This window comes from Diplotaxodon limnothrissa, linkage group LG8 (genome assembly GCF_057381915.1).
Source record: "Diplotaxodon limnothrissa isolate DT_005_m linkage group LG8, D_limnothrissa_male_GT1.1, whole genome shotgun sequence".
In the NCBI taxonomy this organism is placed as follows: Eukaryota; Metazoa; Chordata; class Actinopteri; order Cichliformes; family Cichlidae; genus Diplotaxodon; species Diplotaxodon limnothrissa.
In genome coordinates, this window is record NC_140603.1 from 12043490 (window position 1) to 12065961 (window position 22472).

Below are 22472 nucleotides of genomic sequence, written 5' to 3' on the forward strand. Positions count from 1 at the left end.
ACAATCGCCCAACTCTCATAATGGTTGTTCTTGCTGTCCAATCACACTGGAGCATAGGATTTTTTCACCCAATTACGTTGATGCGTAGGCGGGACTTGCTGGACGTTTCCTCAAGTATCATCGTTATCAACCCATGGACTGACTTGTTTGTTGTCGAGCAAGATGGAGTTCATTTTGGGAAATCCTTACACTACGCCAGTGGGACATTGCATTGGTACGCAAATAATTATTTAGGGGAGGACATTGTGGAGAGATGTATGTGTATATCTTAGAGAGGTGTCTATTTTATGTAATAGTCATTTACGGGTTTGCTACCTTTAGCATGCTAATGTCCCTGAATGAGTTCTCTACAGCTGGAAAGCCACCGTTAGCCGCCTAGCTAACTATTACAACATTTGCTGTCACTGTGTAAGCTCTCTCGTTAACAAATTTAATGTGTGCTTTGTGCCATTACGCCATTACCTGTGTCGCACAAGCCGTTTACGTGTGCATCTGTAATAATGACAAGCAGCTAAGTTAGCTAACAGCTAGCCAACAGCCATCGTCATATATTCGGGGCGCAGTTTTTAAGACGTTATTAAGATGATTTCCTTATGTAAGTACGTGTGTGTGTGTTTTAGAGAGAGCCACTGATGGATCCCTACAAAGTGAAGACTGGACTCTCAACATGGAAATATGTGACATCATCAATGAAACAGAGGATGGGTGAGTACCTTGTGAAAATCAATGAATAACCACATAGGTGTTGATTAAATTCTGTTTAAACTGTGCACTGGTTTGGTTTTACCGTTTTACCGGCCTGTGATTTTTACATTGTGGAGTGCTGCAAACACGATCAAGTACTTCATCTTTTCCCCTTTTCTCTACCATCGAATCATAAGTGAGCCAGTCTAGCCCTGGCTGCATGAGGAAGATTTATGCGAGGCCTCACTTCTTATCTCTGTGCTTCATTAACCTTGTACAGAACGTGTGCAACTGGTGTGTGAAGTCCACGTTTGATCAGTGGATTGCACTTAAGATTAGGTGGCTCTAACCTACAGAAGTGTACTGTAATAAGAAGTCTGTTTGTCTTTTGTCTATGAGGAATGCAATGGGTGTAACACATCCACTTATGCAAGGCGTGTTTGCTCTGTTGGAAGTAGAGACAAAGTTAATAATTTACTTCTTTGATGCTGTAGCTGTTCTGCTCTAAGAATTATTGGCTCATGCTTCTGATATTCAACTTTCTAATGTTTGTCACAGTATCTGACATCTTGTCAGTGCCACTGAAAATGGCAGCTAAAGCTTTAATTTATCAGCTTATTAGAAATCATGTGTCCTTCCCTGTGGGACATGTTTTCGTAGTCCATTTAAAAGCACACCAGGCAGGCATGCTATAATGTGGTATTTTTGTGTGTTTAATGTGGGTTTTGACTTGTGTCTGTATGTGTGTATGCAGGCCAAAGGATGCCATTAGAGCAATGAAGAAAAGGCTAAATGGCAATCGGAACTATAGGGAAGTAATGCTGGCTTTAACAGTAAGTTCACATGAGCAGGAGGAGAGCAGCTAATGTATGCTTTTTATATAATATATTAGCATATAACGTTAATATCAGTTTTCCTTATATAACAGTCAGATGAATTGGTCAAAGGTGCTTTGTTTTGGCATTTATCGGTAACATAAATAAAAGTATTATGATTGCATTTATCAGTACTAAGTTGATTGCATAACATAATTTGCATTTGCAGTTTTTAGTCCAACACATTATGTCCATTTTGTATCTTGGCTCCAAAACTTCTGAACCTCTCTGTAAGAGGAGCTATTTCAATGATGGCGTCTGTGCATCTGTCAGGTTCTGGAGACGTGTGTGAAGAACTGTGGCCATCGTTTCCACGCTTTAGTGACTAGCAGAGACTTCGTTGATGGCGTGCTTGTTAAAATTATCTCTCCCAAGAACAACCCACCTACCATTGTTCAAGATAAAGTACTCGCCCTGATTCAGGTAAGAACGGCAGAACTGAATGCACAAAGTTTGCATTCTCGTGTATTTGTTTTTTCCCCCTGTTTTTATGACAATATATAACTTCCAGAGAGAGTGCACAGTGTATGTGGAGCTCTGCACAAAGGGAAAGTAGCATGTGTATATATGGGGGAGGACCAAATTATGTTTAACCTTGTTTAAATATTGCATTTTAATAAGATGACCTAGTAAATTCCCAACAAATATGGAGATTCACCTCAGCTGTGTTATATATGTAGACACTATGTGGTAGAAACCCTTAAAGAAAACTAAATGAGCATCAAATTATTATTTAAAACATCTGTATCATAAGGGCCCAAAATTTCACAAACCACGCATCCTTAATATATTTGCTTCTGCAACGATGTACGTCACTGTGAGAGACCTAATCATTTGTGACTCAGTCGGTTTGTGGATTTTGTTGCGACTGTGGTGGCTGCCCAGGTGGTCTTTCATCCCCAGGCACAGTCTCAGGTAAGGCACACTGTCTCCAGGGCTTCAGCCAGTAGCAGCTCTAGTTACCTGTCAGAGCTCAGATAACCCAGCAAGGTTTGTGTGTGTTGCTGTTATTTCTATCAGGGATGCTGTATGACCACAGCTTACAGCATGGAGGAGGAGCACGAGCATACAGTAGTTGTGAGAGAGAAGCTTGATGATTTCCTTTTTTTTTTCTTTTTTTCTTTTTTTTGTTTATTTAGTAGTCAGAGAAACCAGTTTATGACTTGAAGGTCAACTGGGAAAAATGCATGGGAAACATTTATAGCGTAACACTCCCTTCATGCAGCAGCTGGAGTGTTGTTGACATTTTCATTAGTAAGAGAGGTAAAACCCAGCTGGGCAGCAGACTGGTTATGCTGGTGCATCTCACTAACCACCTGTTTCATCTCTCAGGGATGAATGTGTGCACTTTGGAGTTGATAAAAGTTGACAAGTGTGGACATTTCATAGCTTTTACAAGTTTAAAGTCAAAAGCTCTATGATCATTTTGGTAACCTGCATTTCTTTCGGGCTGTTGTGTTGTCTTGTATTTAAGCTGTTGTAATGGCTCGAGCCCAATTTACCCTCTGGTAAGAGCGAAGCCAAACGCTTTGTAGTTTGTTCGCCGAATGTATTCAGGGAAGACAAACAAATATCATCAGAGAACAGACTCCTTTTACTGTCTGCGCATCATTTGCTTTGTTTGCCTTTTCAGCCTTCCCTTTTATCCATTGTTTAAATTTCTTTTTTTTTCAGTCTGTCACGCTCATTTCTCTTTTCTTTTAACTCTTTTTACTCTCTGTTATCTTTATCCAGGCGTGGGCCGATGCATTCAGGAGCAGTCCTGACCTCACGGGTGTGGTTCAAATCTACGAGGAGCTAAAGAGAAAAGGCATCGAGTTCCCAACATCAGAGCTGGAGACGCTGTCACCTATACATACACCTCAGCGTGTAGGAGAGCTCATGCTTGGCAGCCTAGTTTGCTAAAGTTTCTTTGCCAGAACTATTTGGTGTGGTTACGTTCCCAGGTAACATGTTGCCTAATGATATGTTTGTTATCACCTTCTCTGTTGTTTCTAGTCAGCCACTGCTCCGGAGGGTGACTCTACCTTACACAAGCACAGCAGCACTACTCAGCCCACACAACACCCTGTGCCACCAGTCTACACCACCCCTCAAGTCCCCAACATTCATGCCTCCGGAGCCATTAATCCCACACCTGAACAGGTACAGTGGTAATCCTATGACCACATTTTCTACAACCGTCCTACAAAACAACGATATTCTACGGTTTTCCTTTTAATATCCGCTCTCAAGTGTACACCATGAAGATTCCAAGAATCTGCCCAACTAACGATCTTTCTGTAATTTTGAATTGCCTCACCTCCAGTTTTCAAGGTCATCTTCTTATGCACCTCTGGACTGGTTTCAGTGCAGGTGATAAATATAGAGTACTTCCTAGAAGTCCTTTTGTGTCCCTTTGACTTTAAGCCTCTGCTGTGTCGCAGTGGTCATCCTTAAACTTGATTGTCAATCACATGGAGGTATATCTGGTGAGTGATGGGTCATGAGTATGTGTGTATCCAAAGGTCCCCCCACCCAACTTGAAAGCACGTTCACCATCATTGCTGTTCAGCCTGTTTCAGCTGAAGGTTACTATGCAAGGAATTCCCAGTTTACAATCTAATGAATGTCAGAAAAACAAGCACGTGTGCTGCCCTTCAAATGAAAACCACTCACTCTTGAAACAGAGGTTGGTGTTTGCTTTCAAAGCCCAAGAGTGAACAGTGGAAGCAGAGTGCAGAAAGCAGTCCAAATGTGCACAAAGAGATGATCTTGAAGGGGACACACCTTTATACTTTCGCAATTATCATTCTCTGGTGGTTTTCCTCGCTACCACAGTAATACTTGTGTTTTAAATTAAAATGTATGGAAATAATATAAAATTGACTTTTACTTAAGGTAATTTATGCTTTACTTTTTTAGTTTTTTGTTTTGTTTTTTTAAATCACCCAGTTTCCAAGTGCTAGCATTTAGGCGAACTTGCACTGTTATCATGTAGATTTCCCGGCTACGCAGTGAGTTGGACATTGTTCGTGGAAACACTAAAGTGATGTCAGAGATGCTGACAGAAATGGTGCCAGGACAGGAGGATGCTTCAGACTACGAGTTGCTACAGGCAAGACACCACTTACATTTTTATTTGTGTGTTATGTGAGTATCTGTAAATTAACAAATGTAAAAACTTTATTTATTTAATTTTTTTTTTTTTAGGCCGGCATGTACAAATGTGACTCAAAAGCAGACTGGGATCCGTTTGCATACGTGTGTTTTTGTAAGCATTTGTATTGTGTACATTTGTTTTGTGTAGGAGCTCAACAGGACTTGTAGAGCTATGCAGCAGAGAATAGTGGAGCTCATCTCCTGTGTTTCTAATGAGGCAGTAACGGAGGAGCTGCTGCATGTCAATGACGACCTCAACAACATTTTCCTCCGCTATGAAAGGTTAGAAAACGCAGGCAAACATGTTGCGCAAATGCAGGTGTAAACTTGTCTTTGGGTGCAAGAACGTGCACGTAGCCAAACTTGTTTTTACCCTCTCAGCACAAATTGAGTTTGGTAAACTACAGGTGTTTTGTTCCTTCCTTTCATGCTATCTCTTTGTTGCTTTTAGGTATGAGAGGTTCAGGTCTGGAAGGTCCTCAGCTCAGGGTGTAAACAATGGGGTGAGTCAGCTCATAGTGTGATCGCATCATACTTAAAATTCCTGGAGTTCCTCTCCGAATGTTTTGAGCTAATTTGCACTGTTTATTTTGGACATCCACACCTTTCAGTGTCTGCAGTGTGGATGTGCATGTTAACATTATCAGTCAGGCTTTCCTGTGCCGTCTTTATATGTCAAAACGTGTCAGCTGTTTACCAGATGTACATGCCTAATTAAATGGAAACCCAACAAAGACCCATGCAGTTGGTTTCACAATAAAATATAGAGACATCTTTGAAGACGTTTATATTTAGTTTAGATTTTCTGTTCTCATTCGAGTGTCAGATTGCATTTCTACACTATAGTTCAAGCAGACCTGCTGTATTTAAGTTCTGCGGAGTAAGTGAAACAAAGACCATGATTATACAGCAGAGAATGCAAATTTAATTGCTGTTGCGCTGGAGCTGGGCTGCTTGTATTTTATTCATTGCACATTACAATAAAACAAGCAGCCCAGTCATTGCTTTGCAAGACGCAAAGCAGTATGTTCCAGAACAATTCCTAACAGCAGTGTGTTGTTTATTTAAAGCTTGCATGTGTCTATAAATTACTGCCTTGCTGTGTTTCAAACCTATCAGTAAAAAAAAACCAAAAAAAAAAAAAACCTGTTTAAATAGCAAATTTATTTTCTGCTGCTTCCTTAACTTAATATGCCATCGATCACATGACTGGACCTGCTTATAGTAGAATGTAGGGTTGGGCAAGTATTGACACGATTGCACATTACGTTTAGAAACATCATCGATTTGTTCAGTTAAAACATTAAAAATATATCAAAGTGAATTAATAGACATTATAAATTAACTGAATTAAACAGAGCGAGTTTAGGCTTTTAAGGAGGGACACAAACAGTTGTAAAGGTGCATTTTTGGGGTACAGTGAGTTAGAACACTATTGTGAAACAGAATAATAGTTTATTTTTCATTAATTATAATCAATGGGATTCAAAATGAGAGCAGTGTGAGGCTGTAAACTGCTGCCAAAGCTGGAAATTTCCTGCATAGAAGAAATAATTGAATTTGGATTTGTTTATGTTTTCTGGAGAATTTCACATGATGTGACTTGAAATATCAAGTTGTTAAAAAGTCCTTTTGAATTTCCTGGATCCTGATTTATCCCAAACCTTTATTACACCCTCTAACTTCCATGCAAATCCTACTACAGTAACTAACTGACAGATCTGATAACGTAATATTTTGTGCTTAAAAAAAGGGAATCTTCTGTTGGAGAAGTATCACCACCTTAGTGGGTTTCAGATCGTTTAGGCATGATATATCTCCCACAGCTATCATGCCTTTACAGTCTGTCCATACACGGGCATGTTAATGGTATTCACTGTGTCTTCCTTTTCTGTTCTTTTCTGTTCTTCTGTTACTTTGGCTAGCTGAAACAGGCAAGTATGAAAATATTGTCACCCCCCCCCCCCCTTTAAATGATCAGTCACCCAACTGTGACATTCAATACATGACTAAAGAACATGGGGCCAGCATTCAGCGGTACCTTTTTAACCATATGGTATGTTTTCAGTCTGCAGCCAATGATATGTGAAACCTGGAGGCAGGCTGACAGCGACATGAGCTTAAGATGGCACCTAAATGAATGTATGCCCTAGAATCACTGTCATGTTGGCTTTCCGTCATCTCAGACCGTCAGGGTTTGAGATCTGCAAATTGGTCTTAACAGAGAAAGTTTCACAGAGCCCAAAGATTCAGTCTACCCTCCTCCCTGCCCGCTGTATTTCTGCCTTCTTAAGGGGGTTGTTTTCATCACTCTACGTTCATGATAAATGGCCTGATTGGCATTTGTCCTATATGAAGTGGAATTGAAGCATAACTATTTCTCTAGAATAAAACTGTATTGTTTTACCCCCTTAAGAAACTGTTTTGCAGAAATTGAGTTGATTTGCTGCTGCCCCGAGTCACAGACATTTTTCATGCTCTCCTGAAGCTAAACACTTTCGTGTTTTTTTTTTTTTTTTTTTTTTCTCCACATTTGTTCTGTTAAACTAAAAAGCTAAGTACTGAATAACCCTGCCTTTAATAGCCTCCCCCCCCAAAAAATTATTTTGCTCCTCATATACGAAAAATCATAAATCCTTTGATTTTTACCTGAAACTGTTTCATCATTTCTCCTTCATCCAGGTCCTCAGTGAGGCTACAGAAGACAACCTGATAGATCTCGGCCCAGGCTCCCCTGCTGTGGTGAGCAATATGCCAAATGCAGCCCCAACCAGCTTGCCTCCCACTGTCACAGCCCCTGCAGGAAGGCCCTCCTCCCCAGCTACTCTGGCCTCCCGATTGGCTGGTCTCGGTATGCACTAAATCCCTCGAAACAGTCAATAGTTACATTTTTAGCTACAGCATTACACTGTATATTCAAATACAAATCTGTTCAGAACATATTGCTAAATTCATGTCAGGTAGTCATATGGGCTTGGATTGGAGCAAAACTCAGAAACTTAATTTCCAAGTTAGCGATTGGTAGGTAGGTGGTTCAGCATCTAAAGCTTGAAGTATGGGGGGGGGGTGTCTGGATCTGTTAGAGTTAATGTTGTTCTTCAGATAAGTGCTGTTGATTAACAAACTCCCGGTTCTCTTGTAATAATTTACACAACCAAATACAGGCCAGCCTCCGAACAAAGAACAGGTAAAGGCATCAGTCTAAGGGCGATCGTGGCTCAAGGGCTGGCAGTTCGTCTTGTAATCGGAAGGTTGCCGGTTCGAGCCCCGGCTCGGACAGTCTCGGTCGTTGTGTCCTTGGGCAAGACACTTAACCCGTTGCCTACTGGTGGTGGTCAGAGGGCCCGGCAGCCTCGCCTCTGTCAGTGCGCCCCAGGGCAGCTGTGGCTACAATGTAGCTTTGTGTGAATGACTGAATGTAGTGTAAAGCGCTTTGGGGTCCTTAGGGACTAAGTAAAGCGCTATACAAATACAGGCCATTTACCATATAGTTATTTTTCTCATGTTGTGACACTGTGGGTGCAGTGGGTACCATACCCAGGGTTCCTTCAGGTAGGTGTGCAGAGAACTTCAAGCTGTCTCAGTAATCTCTCTCTGGAAAGACTTGCAGCTCACCACAATGTTAACAGTGTAATTCAAGGAAAAGCCCATTGTGTAAACCACTATAATATGGAGCCATTAACAGTGAAATTCAGTAACTCACAAAATTCGAGTTATCACTAATGTACCATATAACTCTTGTTCACCGTCAGTTGTTTTCCTGTACCTGCTGCTGTCAGCGCCACCACTCAGTCATGTGGGTGTCACTGAAGGCATCACTGCTGAGTCCACACACTCTGCTCTCCTATCTGCCTCAAAACAGGGGCAACTTTCTCCTTTTATATCTTCTGCAGCTTTTACTGTGTATACAACCTAAAGCTTAATTTCTCCCATAGCACAAAGGGATCTGTGTGGTCTGATGCGATGGTACATGCACACACAGAACAGACAGTTTGATGTAAGACTGTCAAAAATAAATCAACAGATAACTTTAGTTCTCGATTGTTTGGATCCAAACTGTTCTTAAAATGAATCTCAGTAGAAACAACCTTTTTCTCTTTACTTTTATTTTTGTAAAGTCTGATTCTCTTCTGTGCAGTTTGTTAGCTTGATGTTAAGGTGGTTTGTTTGTTTGTTTTGCCTCTTCCAGACATGGGAGCAGACAGTGTGAGCAGTACTCTGAGCTCCCTGTCCAGCTGTAAGCCTCCACCTGCCCAGGATGACTTTGATGTGTTTGCTCAAACCAGAACCGGAACCATGTCAGAGCCACAGAAGGTGTAAGAATCCAATGAGGAGTGGCAAATTTAGTTTGGCATTTAACCTACTTCCTTTTTATTTCTGTTAAAAGTGGGCAAATAACATTTGCTTGTATGTGTTTTGTCTCAGTACTGCATCAGAAAACACCCAGGCCGCTGAAGGCCTTCCTCCCACTCTGGATGTTCTACAGACAGCTGCTGGAGGGGTGAGTCTCAGTGACAATTTGGGTCTTAATTCAAAGTCGGTGTTGTCATAGTCTGTCGGAGAATTTTGATACTGAATATTTGTGTTTGTGCGCTTTCTGACCCTGACATGCTTTTTCATCCTTGCACTGTTGCTGCTAGATGCGACTAATCCCTTGATTAAAAAAAATAAATAAATTGAGAAATACAGTTTCTTTGTTTATTTACATCTTACAGCTTAACAGAGAGGGTTTGAACACTGGAGCTGTGCATCGTCTTCTTAATTTCTTTGATAAAATCAATAATTTTTTAAGCGGTGCGTAGGGAGATGGATCTTGTCTTTCATGCAGTACTAACTAGAGTTGTAAGTTGTTTTCAGCTTTGTCATCTTCTGAGAAAAAGGAAGGAAATGCTATGCTAGCTGTATTAATAGCTATGCTATAGAGCTTCCAGTTTGATTTTATTATTATTATTTTGTTATTTATTTTATGATGGGGTTTTTTTGGCCATGGCGTCTCTGCACCGCGGCTTGCTTTATTCATTTTCACCAGCATGGCTCTGTCTTCCCAGCTTAACCTGCACTTAGATTTGTTTTTGTATGACTTGCGCACTCATAGCTTTATCACAAACACTGATTTCGGTTTATGCATTTGTTTTTCTCACAACTGTATTAAGCTGCATTTGAGTTACCACTGACGTTCACTTAAGTCATTTTCTGTTGTGTTTGGGGCGGGATTTCATTTCTGTTTTTGTTCTGGCCACCTGTGGCGGTCTCGATGCTGCCCCCATAGGTTGTCGGAGGCCAGTCCTCTGTCATGGATGACATAGAGGAGTGGCTGAGTACTGACGTGGTGAGCCCATCATGATTTTTTTTTTTTTTTTTTGGTTCATTTATGCTTGCTTCTTTACTTTTTTCACTCTGTCGTATCCCTTTTTAAAAATTTCATACTGGCTTTTGAAGCCTGAAATTAACACATTTACTCGATGGTGTTTTCCGGACTGATCAATCACATTTTAATTTAGTTCACTGAAATTTTACTAACAGTGTTGTGTGAGGGGCGACTGATATAATTATGGGAGACTGTGGCAAAATGGCATGAGGTCTTGAATGCAAATAATGTATGCAACATTTTGTTTATTTTGAGCTAAAGTGGACCTATTATGCATTTTCTTTTCTTCAGCATTGTTACTACACTTAAGTAGCTTTGCATTAGTTACAGTCACAAAATCCTTATTTACCGGTAGCTTGGACTGGCTTACAGATATCTCCTTAGTTCATCTACTGTCCCTGAGAGCCCATCACCTGGCAGTGTGGCAGTTCAGAAAAAAAAACCTGATATAAAAACAGTTTCTCATCTTTAAAGCAAAAGTCATGCTGTAATAAACATACTGCAGTCAACCCAGAGCCTTTTCCACCTTACTGAAGGTCCATTAGTGACATAAAAGGCTGCTTAGATATAAGCTCAAACTGTTTTGAAAGCTAAAATAGCCACACTAACAATACTGTTTAACTGCCTGAACAGTGATTTAAGCTACGTTGTATATGCCCAATTCAAATATTATTTAAAGTTTGTGGTTTTGTTTCCTCATCGTTGCCCAATCTTTGAGTCTAGCCGGTTGAAAACGTTTGTCAGGCCCATCAGGTGTTTGGAGGGTGCTGAGCTCAAAGCTTTTTCTTTGCTTCAGACAACTATGTGAGGAAAACTGAATTTGTTATAGTGCAATCTGAAGCGTGAGCATTTGGCTCCAAGGATGACCTGTTTGTCATATACAGCATAGCAAAAGTTTTTTAAATCATGAGGTTAACATACAATCCATCAGAATAGGTCTGCTTTAGCCAAAACATCTTAACTGCCAGAGCTGTTATAGAGCGATATTATTTATTTATCTAATCTGGGCGAGTGTTTGTGACCCAGAATGAGTAATAATGCATTCCAAGACTTTAGTGCTTATTTTGTGCAAATTTGTGCTTATGTTGCACAAATTTATCAGATTGTGTGCCGAGTGTTTTGGTTGGGGAGCAATGAGAGTGTATTAGAACTTCTAATATTACCTTCACAACCTTTGGTCCGTGCTAATGATGGGTAAGTGGCTCTTGTTATGAGTGAAATTTGACGGGTAAGTCAGTTTTGGGGTTTTGTGTTTTGTTTGTTTCTTAATGTGGTTTGAATCAGATTATTGGTCAAGGGGTCATAATTAGGCTTTTGGTTTGCAGTGGGTAATGTTTGTCACAGCGTGACATGGTGGGTTTTTCTTTTTCAACAGAAGGGAGATGAAGGTGAGGAAGGCGTCACAAGTGAAGGTACGACACTGTGATTCTTCTCTTCTAACACTTCCAGCTCCCCCAGCTGTATTTTGAACACATTTTATTTAATAAAAAAAAAAAAAAAATTTGTCTCTGCCCCCAGAATTTGACAAGTTCCTTGAGGAGAGAGCCAAAGCTGTTGAGAGGGTCCCCAGCCTACCGTCGCCCCCGAGTGGTAACCCAGGAGCAGTGCAAGGAACCCCTAGCCGCAAAAAGCCAGAAAGACCTGAGGACACTTTGTTTGCCGCGTAGACCTCCCAGCTTTGACCTCCGATTTCCCCTCCAGCCTTAGACCCGACCAGCTATGCAGCTTCACCTTAGGAGAGACCGACCTGACACTGAATCACACCCACCTCTGCTAACGATTGATCGCAGCGCTACTCGACCCACACTACAGGAAATTGCACATGAAATCAGTAGAATTATGTTAAGGCTCTCCGTTAATTTCTCATGCAAAGGGAAAAGAAAAAATCCTATTTTCATACGCCAAAATGAGATGGATCCCACTCGATGAGCAGTGTTAGAGACGGTGAGGCAGCAGGTCCCGCCCCCACCCCTCTTTGGTGTAAATCATCTCCTTCAGCCTGGTGTGGACTGCAGATGTAGATTTGTATAAAAAAAAAAAAGGGGGCAAAAAAAGAATCCTTGTCATAAGTAGGAATTCGTTTCCTAACTAGTCCCTCAACTCAAGACAAAGTTTGTACTGTTAAAGAAACCGCTGCAGAAACATTATGGATGTTGTTGCAGACTTATCCCCCTTAATTGCAGAAGCACTGATCATACCTACGAGGCTCTGGTTTTGGTGTTTGTATCGGTCCCTTTGCAAGTCTGTCTTAAGTTGAATTGTATATCTGTAAATGACAAATGTCGGGTTTATTAGTTGTGTGTATATTTTAGCTTACACAAGTATGTAAGAGATGGTAATTTAATGTAGTTTTTTGTTTGTTTTTTGAAAAAGGATATATGTTGCCCTTGCTTTGACAGTAGGGATGTACCTCATTGGGCTGAGCTTTTTCAAGAGAAGGGACAAAAATTGTACACATGTGATTATTTACAAAAGCTAAAAGAGACGAGGGTTAAGAAGGGATGTCGTTTTTTGCAGATTGGCGTCGTGGCGCACCGTACCCAGATACGTGTAGTCTTACCTTGCCTTCTCATTCCCCGTGACAGACGTACGTGCAGTTTTTCGGTGATTTGCTGGTCACAACAGATTTATTGAGATTATTTTGCTGAGATTCATTAGCCTGAAAGCTGCTATAGTTTTGTAAACTAAAGTTTAATTTTGATGGATTCTTATGGTAGTGTCATGGAGTTGTGGATGGGAGTGGTTTTCTGATGAGTGCTGTTTAAGGTGCACGCTCGGAGCTGAAGAGACGTTTGCTGTCGTTCAGGAGTTTTTACTCGCTGTAGGTTTTAACTGCGTTTTGAGGGAAGATTGTGCTGTATGCGTTTTAATTTTAATAAGTTGGAGCTTAGAGGACCAAGTTTGTGATCTCATTTGGGATGTGGACGGAAGAATGTCCTAATAATTGTGTTCTTGTGTTTCATTAATTTTTAAAATCGAGGGTTTTTTCTTTTTTCTAAATTCACAGATGTCCTAAAGAATAAAAACAGAAGCAGTTTGCACATGATTTTTGTGCATTTCTCCTTTTTATTTCTTAACGCTGCCATCTTTAAAGGCCTGACCTTTCAAGCGTGATTTGTTTTTTCAGAAATGAGCTCGCTGCAGACGTCAGGCTACAAATTAGACTTTTTGCTCTCGACAATAACAAATGCAACATTAATCACAATCGTAACAAGTGTGCACTTTGATGGCCGCGTTTCAACTCGTACTGTAAATCAGCTGAATCTTAGCCTAATTTAATTAATGAGCATATGAATAATTTATTCAGCACTACTTCTTTTCCTTTGTTTTGTTTTTTTTGTTTTTTTTCTTAAAGATCAGTATTTTAAATCACTTTATTGTGAAAATTTTAAACGGGAAATGAGCTGTGTTAAGGGATGAGATGGGAAATTGTGTATGTTTTAGTGTTTCTGGCTTCTGTTTATGTAGTTAAGTTTTTGTTTTTTTTTTTCTTGGTTTGTTTTATACGTTGTTGCTGGCTTGTGTATTTAATTTGTCATGATTGGGTTTATTGGGTATGTGGATATCCTCGGCGGCTGGAAGTGGAGGATGGTAAACACATGGAGGTGTTTTATCACTGGTCTGTAGCCGTTAAAGAATTACACTACTTGTCTCATTTTGTTTCATGAAGGATACATATTGAATAGATTTTATGTATTGACCAGCACGTGGGGGGGGAAACTGACACAAAGTAACTTAGTTTGGACACTTTGAACAAAGCATCATCATTGCACATTTTGAAAGGGAAGCTTCCTTTCTTCCTCCTTTATGTCTCCTTGTTTTAGTGTTATGTGTCTGTTGTGTGACGCTGAAACATTTTAATCACAGTTAATTTTTTTTTTTTTTTTTTTTTTTTTTTTTTTTTAAACTAAGAAAGCTCCAAATGTGAGCTCAATGAATACATGTTATTCTCCTGTTTGGTTTTTTTCAGTGTGAGCTCTGTCAGTGATTTGTAACTGAACCCCAGCGTACTGATAACGTTGCCAGAGAGTCATCTCAGACCTGCTTTGCAGAAGAACAACGTGTTTCTTAGTCACTGGAATATACGAAAAGCAATGCCGATAATGGAGGCTGCGCTGTACGACTGCTAATTTTCCTCAGTTGCTTCATTTCTCTTTGTGTTGTTTGACTTATGCATGATCTCTAATAAAAGATTAGCAGTGTGATCTGCTGTGTGGTTTTTGTGTCTGCTGAAAATCCAGCACCTCAATCTCTTCCTAGAGTGCAATGGGCCCCACACTAATGGGGCTTTACCGCTGTTCATAGGGAATCCCCTCATCCCAAAACATGGCCCCTCATATTCTGCTTCAGTCACTGGAGCATTTCCTGGTCAAGAAACAAGGGTGTGTCTGTCACACAGTACACTGAAATATACAGGACGTCTTTGTAGCATTTTTACAGTGAGTGGCTAACTTAACAGTGGATTTCTCTCAGAGGCAAATGGATGTTTTTGTGTTGGAGACCTCTGGCTACACTTCACGACAAATTCACTGAAAAAATGTGGAAGACAGATATTCTAATATGGTGTAAATCGGTTATTTTTGTCAGTAGCACATACATGTGTTGGTCTCAGATGGTCATTTGTTTTGTGTGGAGGCATGTCACTACTTTGATTATGTATTTGACTGCCTTTCGAATACAAACTTAGAGTTAATTATACCACATTCACTTACATTTTTTTCCCCACATGCGTTGCCGAGGCTCTGTGTGCACAGCCACTGGGTCGGAAAGCTGAACTGAGGATCCAGTTTTCTTGGACTTAGCTGGCATTCAAATCTCCACAGACGGTTAGCTAGCACACCCTGGTGGCTGCACCGTGGAACCTCATGGCACACATGCTTGAGGTCAGGGCACAGGCAAAACCACTAAACGTCCACTTACCAAGAAAACAAACGCAAACGGTGGTCTGTTTAGCCGTATAAATTGCAGGAAGTGCTGACACAGTGCTGTGGCACGTTGTAGTTCCACTGCACGTTACAACAGTCTATCACAAACATGGTTATATGATAGCTCAGTCATTTTGCCAGCTTTATTTTAGTCCTCTTGGACCGTCAGCTCAGCAGCACTTTTGCTTTATGCCTAACTCTGGTCCCTGCAGTGATGTTGTGTAAAGTTTATCTTGAGGACAAATTCAAAATAATGAACAACCTGTGTACTCTAGGTTCAGAATATATTGTATTCCAGTAAGCTGGTATTAATCCATTTTCTCTGTACGGTTTTGTGTTTTGTTTCATAGACACTACATTAACAGTATTAAGTGGATATATGACGTCATTTTCCACATTCTCAAATCCCATTAAAACAAATGGTAAATGGCCTGTATTTATATAGCGCTTTACTAGTCCCTAAGGACCCCAAAGCGCTTTACATATCCAGTCATCCACCCATTCACACACACTGGTGATGGCAAGCTACATTGTAGCCACAGCCACCCTGGGGCGCACTGACAGAGGCGAGGCTGCCGGACACTGGCGCCACCGGGCCCTCTGACCACCACCAGTAGGCAACGGGTGAAGTGTCTTGCCCAAGGACACAACGACCGAGACTGTCCAAGCCGGGGCTCGAACCGACAACCTTCCGATTACAAGGCGAACTCCCAACTCTTGAGCCACGATCGCCCACAAAAGTTAATACTTGTCTACAGCTATTAAAAAACATTACAAACTACATTGTTGCTCCTTCATTATCTGAAAAAGTCTGTCCCAGATGCTGCTGCCTTAACAGTCATTAGAGACTACTGCTGCTGAATATGGGCTCCGTAAATGCACAATTTACTCCCACTACAGTAACATTTCCTTAAAACTACAATGCCTAGCTTCTTTCTTAATTATCTTGCCTTTGCTAAAAATGACAAACATCATCTATTTTTAAATGTCTTTAAATGCTTTCATTTAATGTTTATATGTATATATATGTATGTATGTATGTATATATATATATATATATATATATATATATATATGAAAAAAAAAAGATTTAAGTCTAATTTAGCATGTTAAGGGCTGATGTTTGGGACAGCAAATTTAAAATAAAAAAGAGAGAAACATGCGTATTTGGAAAGGTTACCAGGAGAAATTAATCTTTTGAGCATTTTACCAAAAGACTTTGGAAACCAAAGTGGAAATGTTTGGCCATAATGCACAACACCACATTGGATTAAATTGCCTGATATTGACTGTCCAGCATGGTGATAGAATGGCCACATGACCCGGACACCTTGCCACATAGAGTTGACCATGAACTCCTCTGTATGCTATAGTATTGTAGAATCAGATGTGAGGCCATCTGTCCAACAGCTAAAGCTCGGCTGAAACTGGATCATGCAATAGCATGGTCAAAATTCAGACCCCAACCTGTATGAAATTTTGCATTGGGGCATTTACAGAGCTGTGCATGAATAAATACCTGCAGACCTCAATGAACTGAAGCAATGTTGTAAAGAAGAGTGGGCCAAAAATCCTCCATAGTGATGTGAGAGACTGCTAAAAGTCAAATCATGCAATCATCATGCATTCTGCATTTTAGCTCAGTTCTTGTGAAATAGATAATGATCCAGTGTAATATGCCATGTGTTGTTGTTCATGTGAGTTTCTGTTTAAATGTAAAACCTCATAAGAACCAGATGAAGTTTTTTGTTATGTCCTCATACATAAAACCTACCTAGCATACCTGGGTGCAATGCAATGCACCTACTTATTAGTGCTACAAAACAAGCGTATAAATCGGAAGAATTTAACTCATCAAAAAGCTTCCAAAGGGACCAGCAGCACTGTGGCTCAGCAACTGGAATAAGCAGAGGTGAGGCCTTGCAGACAGCAATCGGCAAAGAGCTCCCCGTGTACTGGCACACTTACAGCAGACACACCCCTAACTTGAAACCCTGACAAAAATCTGAGAAAGCGATTAAAGACACCCGGTGGTTATTTAACAGGGGCGGGGTGGATTAGGTATAGAAACCAAAGATATTTTTATGCAGCCTGAAATCAGACGTTTAAGCCTGTGGGGATTGACTTACTTTTGGAGCCAGCCACAAGTGACACTTAAAGTAACTGCAGCTTTGGCCACTTTATCATTGCTTCTCTTTTTTTTTTTAATTTTAGCACAAGAGATCGGTGTTTGGAGTGCTAAAAATAACAGCTTTAAATAGTACCTTAGTTAGGTTTAAAGTGTTGCTAAACCGCTGTATCTGAACACATTGTTCTCGGCTATGTCAAAATGCGCCCTGTTCTTTTTTATTTGTGCAATTTGTGCATATTTGTGCCTCCAACCAAACCTTTAACCCCCGCTGTCCCCAAAACTTCACTTAACTTGGCATGCATGCCACATGAGAACTGACATATTTAAACAGATATCTGGAAGATTCATGGCTTGCATTTTCATTAAAATGTCAAGCCCTTTACTACATTAAATTGCCTATTTTCCATTTTCTTTCCAAAAACCCTCCCGGTCACTTCCAGTCCTCCCACTTCTGCTGTATTCCTAGAAGGGGCATGCAGCCGAAATATAAACACGTCTCCCAACTGCAGCTGATTGACACGATATGTTGATTTTCTCATTGCTGACACTCACTTGAAGACATTTGAAAATAATAGCATATTCCAGTCTTAAAGCAGCTCTGCACACGTCACGAAACGACAAAAGGCAGAGGTGTGTGTATGTGCAGGTCCTCGGGCTATTTCACTGCTTTTCATTAGTTAGTATACCCTAATATGTCTTGGAAGTGTTTGCCCCACAATTCATTTGCACTTCTGCAACCATAGCTCAAGGAGAGTTTAGACAGTATGGTGCAAAATGCATTTAGATCAAAACACCTAAATTCATCTCCAATCCCATAATTCCCACCACAGCCTCAGTGAAATCCAGTCGCTGCGAACACTCAAGATTAAATGACCTATTTGTGTTTATAATTCACTTGTTACTGATGTTGCAGACCAGTGGTTTCCCAATTTCCTCTACCTGCAGTTCCACTGTTTCTCGCCCTCAGCTGCTCATTTCACCTGGCAGTACGGGCATAATGAAGTTTCAAACAAAATCGTACTTTGTAAATGGAAAATATTGTGGAATTAATTATAAATGACTGGTGCAAAATATTAAAAGGACTGAATGAGGCAAAGAGACGGATTCAGATATTATTATTTAATAGAGGCCATTCATTGGGACACCGCGCCAGTAGCTACACTTTCATATATTCACTGACAACATAATATGTGCATTGACTTTTCGGGCCTCACTGGTGCCTTTCTCTTTCCTCAGACTCCCTTAGCCTTGAAGCACTTTATGCTAAGTTAATTTACCCAAATATATCCGCGGCATCACGGCAGCCGCCTCAACATCAACAACTTTGTTAATGGAAACTTGCTGATCCATAAACGTTTGTGCCGCCACAGACTTTTTGCTGGGGGGCAGCTCACGTATGAATGTTAAAAACCATACAGATCGATGAGGGGCATTTGCAAAAGAGGCATAAGGTGTGTTTAATTATAACTGCGTCAGGGGTTTGTGGGTGTGCGCATGCTGCTGGGGGTGGTGTTGCCGTTTAAGCTTCAGAAGCAAGGGGGGTCTGGTATTTAAATAGGGTCACTCCTGGGCCTCACCTTGCAAGTGTTATGCTATATTAAATGCCACTCATGTTAAGTGTGTTGAAACCCTCCTTTGATGTAGTCAAGACATAATATAAAGGTTAAATTGAAAAATGTCCCCTTCCACAGCGCAGGAACATGCCATGATTGATCTCTCTTGTATAGGAAAGAAATGTTAGGCAGACCTGTTTAGTTAGGCCTCCTTTAAGTGTATGAATACAATATGCTGTAATAAGTGAGTGGATTAGAATTTAAGTGTCAGTCAATCAGGATTTCAAAAGGTCAGTGAAAACAGAATTTGCAAAATGCAGGCTGAAATTAGGTTTAAAATAACTGAATTCCAGCAGAACAGGCTTACTTGACAGCAGACACTTATCATAGTTGGAAACCTTAGCTATTACTAATTACATTAGCAATGGTGCTAATCTAGTGCTTGTTTTTAACCCTTAAAAAAACATTTAAAAAATGCATATTAAATGTAAGCAGGTTTTGAGTGTACATACAGATAAACTGACCAATTAAAATGGACAGAAATCGGTGTCACGGATGCCAACAATCTACACAATGACTATCCAATGATCATCCTGTCTCCTGATAGGGTGTAGCATGTTAGCACGCTAACATTTAGCCTACTTAGCAACATAAAACTACGGAATACAATTATTATTTAGTGGGTATCAAAGCAATAAATGGAATATAAAATCAAGTTAAGTTTTTTTTAAATAGTATATGAATCAAATTTAAGTGTATGAAATTGGGTATTTGTAATCTGGATTTGTTTAGAACACAAAGGATCCTGAAGCTAAAGCTAATTTGAGTCTAGCACTTACTTATTTACACCTATATGTCTTTCCGTGGTTATACTAAGGCCTGTTTGTAACTAAAAGAAAGACATTTTTTAGAGAGTTCACACGAGATTTTTTGAAAAAAAAAGAAAAAAAAGAAAAGAAAAGATGCTCAAAAATAAATGTTTTTTTTAATCAATATAAAATTAATTTGAAAAATGTTAACATTTCAACCAGAAATGTAATATACTTATTATTATGTTTTTACATGGATGTTAGAGCTTCTCTGATCAGATCAGTTTTTATGTAGAAAATAATAAGATAATTTATTAATTGAAGGTATTAAAAAATACCTATATTAATAAACAAAATATTTCAAAATATTTTGGGGATTAGTATTATTATCATTATTGTTATTTTCTTTTTGGGTAGGGATTTCAGATTGAGCTGGGGTGTAAATAGAGAAAAACAAATTGTGTAAGCCACATTAAAGGGTGTAAAAAAAAAAGGGAAACGCTTCAAAGAACAAACCATACAATTTTGGGTTTTTTTCCCCCTTTATATCAACTTTTGATCTGAACATAATCCAATAATTTCCTTTGTCTGATCCATTTTAAAGCAGTTTTACACACATCATAATTGTGCTCACAATTTCTGTGTATATACAGACAGACAAAAATCTATAAATGGTAAATGGCCTGTATTTGTATAACGCTTTACTAGTCCCTAAGGACCCCAAAGTGCTTTACACATCCAGTCATCCACCCATTCACACACACATTCACACACTATAAACCTAGTCTATGTCAGCACTAGACACCACAGACAGTATAATGATAATATCCTTTGCTGAAAGTTCAAAGTTAATCTCTTGGATGAATTCCCACATGTATTCTTAGACTTTTCGTTTAGATTCCACCACACAATACTGTACCTCCTTATTTTGTTTCTGCATTTACATTTTCAAGTAAAATTCCTCTTGGAATTCCTGTCCTCAGATGTCCTTGTACTTCCCAGTTTTAGACACAGACCGTGATGAAATAAGTTTAATGTCTGCTTCCCTCTCCTCTTACAGAGTCCAGAAGTGCAGGTTCAGGTGCTGTGGCTCCAGAACGTGTATCGGCGGCCCTGGGGGCCCTATATGCACGGGGCCATGGGAGGATCTAAGCCCAGACAGGGGCGGAGCTGGAGTGGATAGGATGTAGTCAATGCTGAACTTGATCTCTGACTCTGGTTTCCCTTGCTGGGTGGGGTTAGGGATAAGGTGGTTATGTTGGGGACCGGGTCTTGGTCTCTCGGGGTTTAATGGGCAGAGGGTGGATTCGGGCTCAGGACGTCGAGCTGAGGGCGTGTGCTGGTTGCTGTGGCTCTCCAAAGAGTGGAAAGGGCTTTCTCTGGAATCACGGAGGCCAATTTTCATGTTTCTCCGGCGTCTGCGACGGCGAAAGTTGCCGTTTTCAAACAAATCGAGCATGGATTCACAGCCAGTGGCAAAAGTCCAGAAGTTTCCCTTTCCCTTCTCATTGCCCTCAGTCCGAGGAACCTGCGGAAAATAAGACAAAATATGTCCTTATTTACTATAATAATAATAATTATTATTATAATGATAATTGCAAAAGTAATTCTGCTGCTGTAATAGAAGGAACACATCTTCTGTCCTTTATCAGGAAAGTAAAAAATATGTATACGGAAGCTTCTTAATCATGACAACAGAATTGAATAGAACTAAAACCAATGATACAAATAACTGATGATTTCTTTCTTGAAAAAGCCTGATGGAAACTAAAAATCTGTGTGTGAGATGCACCATTTTTAGTTCTCCCTGCACGCTGTGCTGTGGGTCCTTACCTTGATGAAACAGCTGTTGAGAGACAGGTTGTGTCTGATGGAGTTCTGCCAGGCTCTCTGGTTGGATCGGTAGTAGGGGAATCTCCTCATGATGAACTCATAGATGCCGGACAGAGTGACCCGTTGGTCGGGGCTCTGCTGGATAGCCATGGCTATCAGAGCGATGTAGCTGACACACAAACACACACGCAAACTTTCATTAGGTGAAACATAGTAAGACGAAAAGAGGCAATCAAATGGGGAGAAGAAAAAATATTGACAATATTTTGTCAATATGTAAAAAAAAAAAATTCAATATATTCAATATTTTATCTTTCATATTTTATCTTTCATATTTTATCTTTGATTTTGATTTCATTTATTTTACAAAGATCAGAAAGTACATAGATCCTCTACTTGACCCTTTTTAGCAATGATTCTGTTAAAACAACAGTAATTTATATTGGAGAATAATAGTACTGTAAGCACCAATCATAGAAGGCTGTGAGCTCAACAAGACAAAATATAGTTTGTTTTTTCAGCGGTGCTGAAAAATAAATTTAAAAAATCCCCAAAAAAGAAGTCTGGTTTATTTTTCTGAGAAACATTTTGAGTATTATAATGAACTTCACTTTAAAGTTGCAGTTCTAGTTAAATTAAACCAGGTTATCATCAGTTTTGTGTCAGATTCGTAGCACTGGGGAAATAAAAACAACAACAAAAAAACACAAGGCATTTTTCTAAGTAGCATTTTGTCTAACGACCTATTATTAAACTGCTTTTCTATGACTTTACATTGTAAAGAGAGACAAAAAGTCCCACTGGAAAACTGAACTGGACCTAAATGTAAAATATGTCTTTTTGTGTGTATGATTGTGTGTATAATGACTAATACACAAAAAATGGGGGAAAAGAAAAAGATTTATTAATAACCCTCCATACCTGTATGCCGGTCTGCACATTTTCTTCTCTTCGTCCGTGCTGGAAGAAGGGTATCCGTCACCATCGTAGTTGAAACAGTTGAAGGGGTAGTGAGAGTTGTCAAACATATCTACACTTTGACAAGTTTGACGTGTAATCCGAGGTGTTTGGCTCCTCTGAGTGTCCTGGCCAAGGCCCAGCAGCAACACCCTGTCCTGCTGCTCTGCTCTGCCACCATGCTCTGCTCAGCCGG

The 22472-nt window shown here is 39.9% G+C and overlaps 2 protein-coding genes across 3 annotated transcripts; one reads left to right on the forward strand and one right to left on the reverse strand.

The window, feature by feature from the left end:
- Nucleotides 1-113: 113 nt before the first annotated feature.
- Nucleotides 114-13929, forward strand: tom1l2b (target of myb1 like 2 membrane trafficking protein b). Of its 2 annotated transcripts, XM_085361268.1 has the most exons (16): nucleotides 137-214; nucleotides 621-705; nucleotides 1439-1517; nucleotides 1833-1982; nucleotides 2445-2474; nucleotides 3294-3428; nucleotides 3558-3704; nucleotides 4540-4656; nucleotides 4849-4982; nucleotides 5152-5203; nucleotides 7383-7551; nucleotides 8890-9016; nucleotides 9126-9201; nucleotides 9970-10029; nucleotides 11444-11480; nucleotides 11587-13929. In XM_085361268.1, exons 1-16 carry the CDS (start codon nucleotides 163-165, stop codon nucleotides 11733-11735), a joined length of 1599 nt encoding a protein of 532 aa, XP_085217394.1. In that variant the 5' UTR covers nucleotides 137-162; the 3' UTR covers nucleotides 11736-13929. The 2 variants fall into 2 exon arrangements, with proteins under 2 accessions (XP_085217395.1, XP_085217394.1); XM_085361269.1 differs by lacking the exon at nucleotides 2445-2474 and having other exon boundaries at nucleotides 114-214.
- Nucleotides 13930-20540: 6611 nt separating this feature from the next.
- foxl3 (forkhead box L3) lies at nucleotides 20541-22347 on the reverse strand. The gene is made up of 3 exons (XM_085360505.1): nucleotides 22241-22347; nucleotides 21320-21488; nucleotides 20541-21014 (listed from the first exon to the last, which is right to left on the reverse strand). The coding sequence occupies exons 1-3, from the start codon at nucleotides 22345-22347 to the stop codon at nucleotides 20541-20543; spliced, it is 750 nt and encodes a 249-aa protein (XP_085216631.1).
- Nucleotides 22348-22472: the final 125 nt, after the last annotated feature.

Bases quoted from the DNA above. Each gene is read 5' to 3' on its own strand.
- tom1l2b (XM_085361268.1), top strand. From the start codon at position 163: ATGGAGTTCATTTTGGGAAATCCTTACACTACGCCAGTGGGACATTGC. The intron at 3,429-3,557 runs GTAGGAGAGCTC...TGTTGTTTCTAG, and splicing joins CTATACATACACCTCAGCGT to TCAGCCACTGCTCCGGAGGG. The intron at 7,552-8,889 runs GTATGCACTAAA...TGCCTCTTCCAG, and splicing joins CTCCCGATTGGCTGGTCTCG to ACATGGGAGCAGACAGTGTG.
- foxl3 (XM_085360505.1), bottom strand. From the start codon at position 22,347: ATGTTTGACAACTCTCACTACCCCTTCAACTGTTTCAACTACGATGGT. The intron at 21,489-22,240 runs GTATGGAGGGTT...TTTGTGTGTCAG, and splicing joins ATGTGCAGACCGGCATACAG to CTACATCGCTCTGATAGCCA. The intron at 21,015-21,319 runs GTAAGGACCCAC...TATTTTCCGCAG, and splicing joins TCAACAGCTGTTTCATCAAG to GTTCCTCGGACTGAGGGCAA.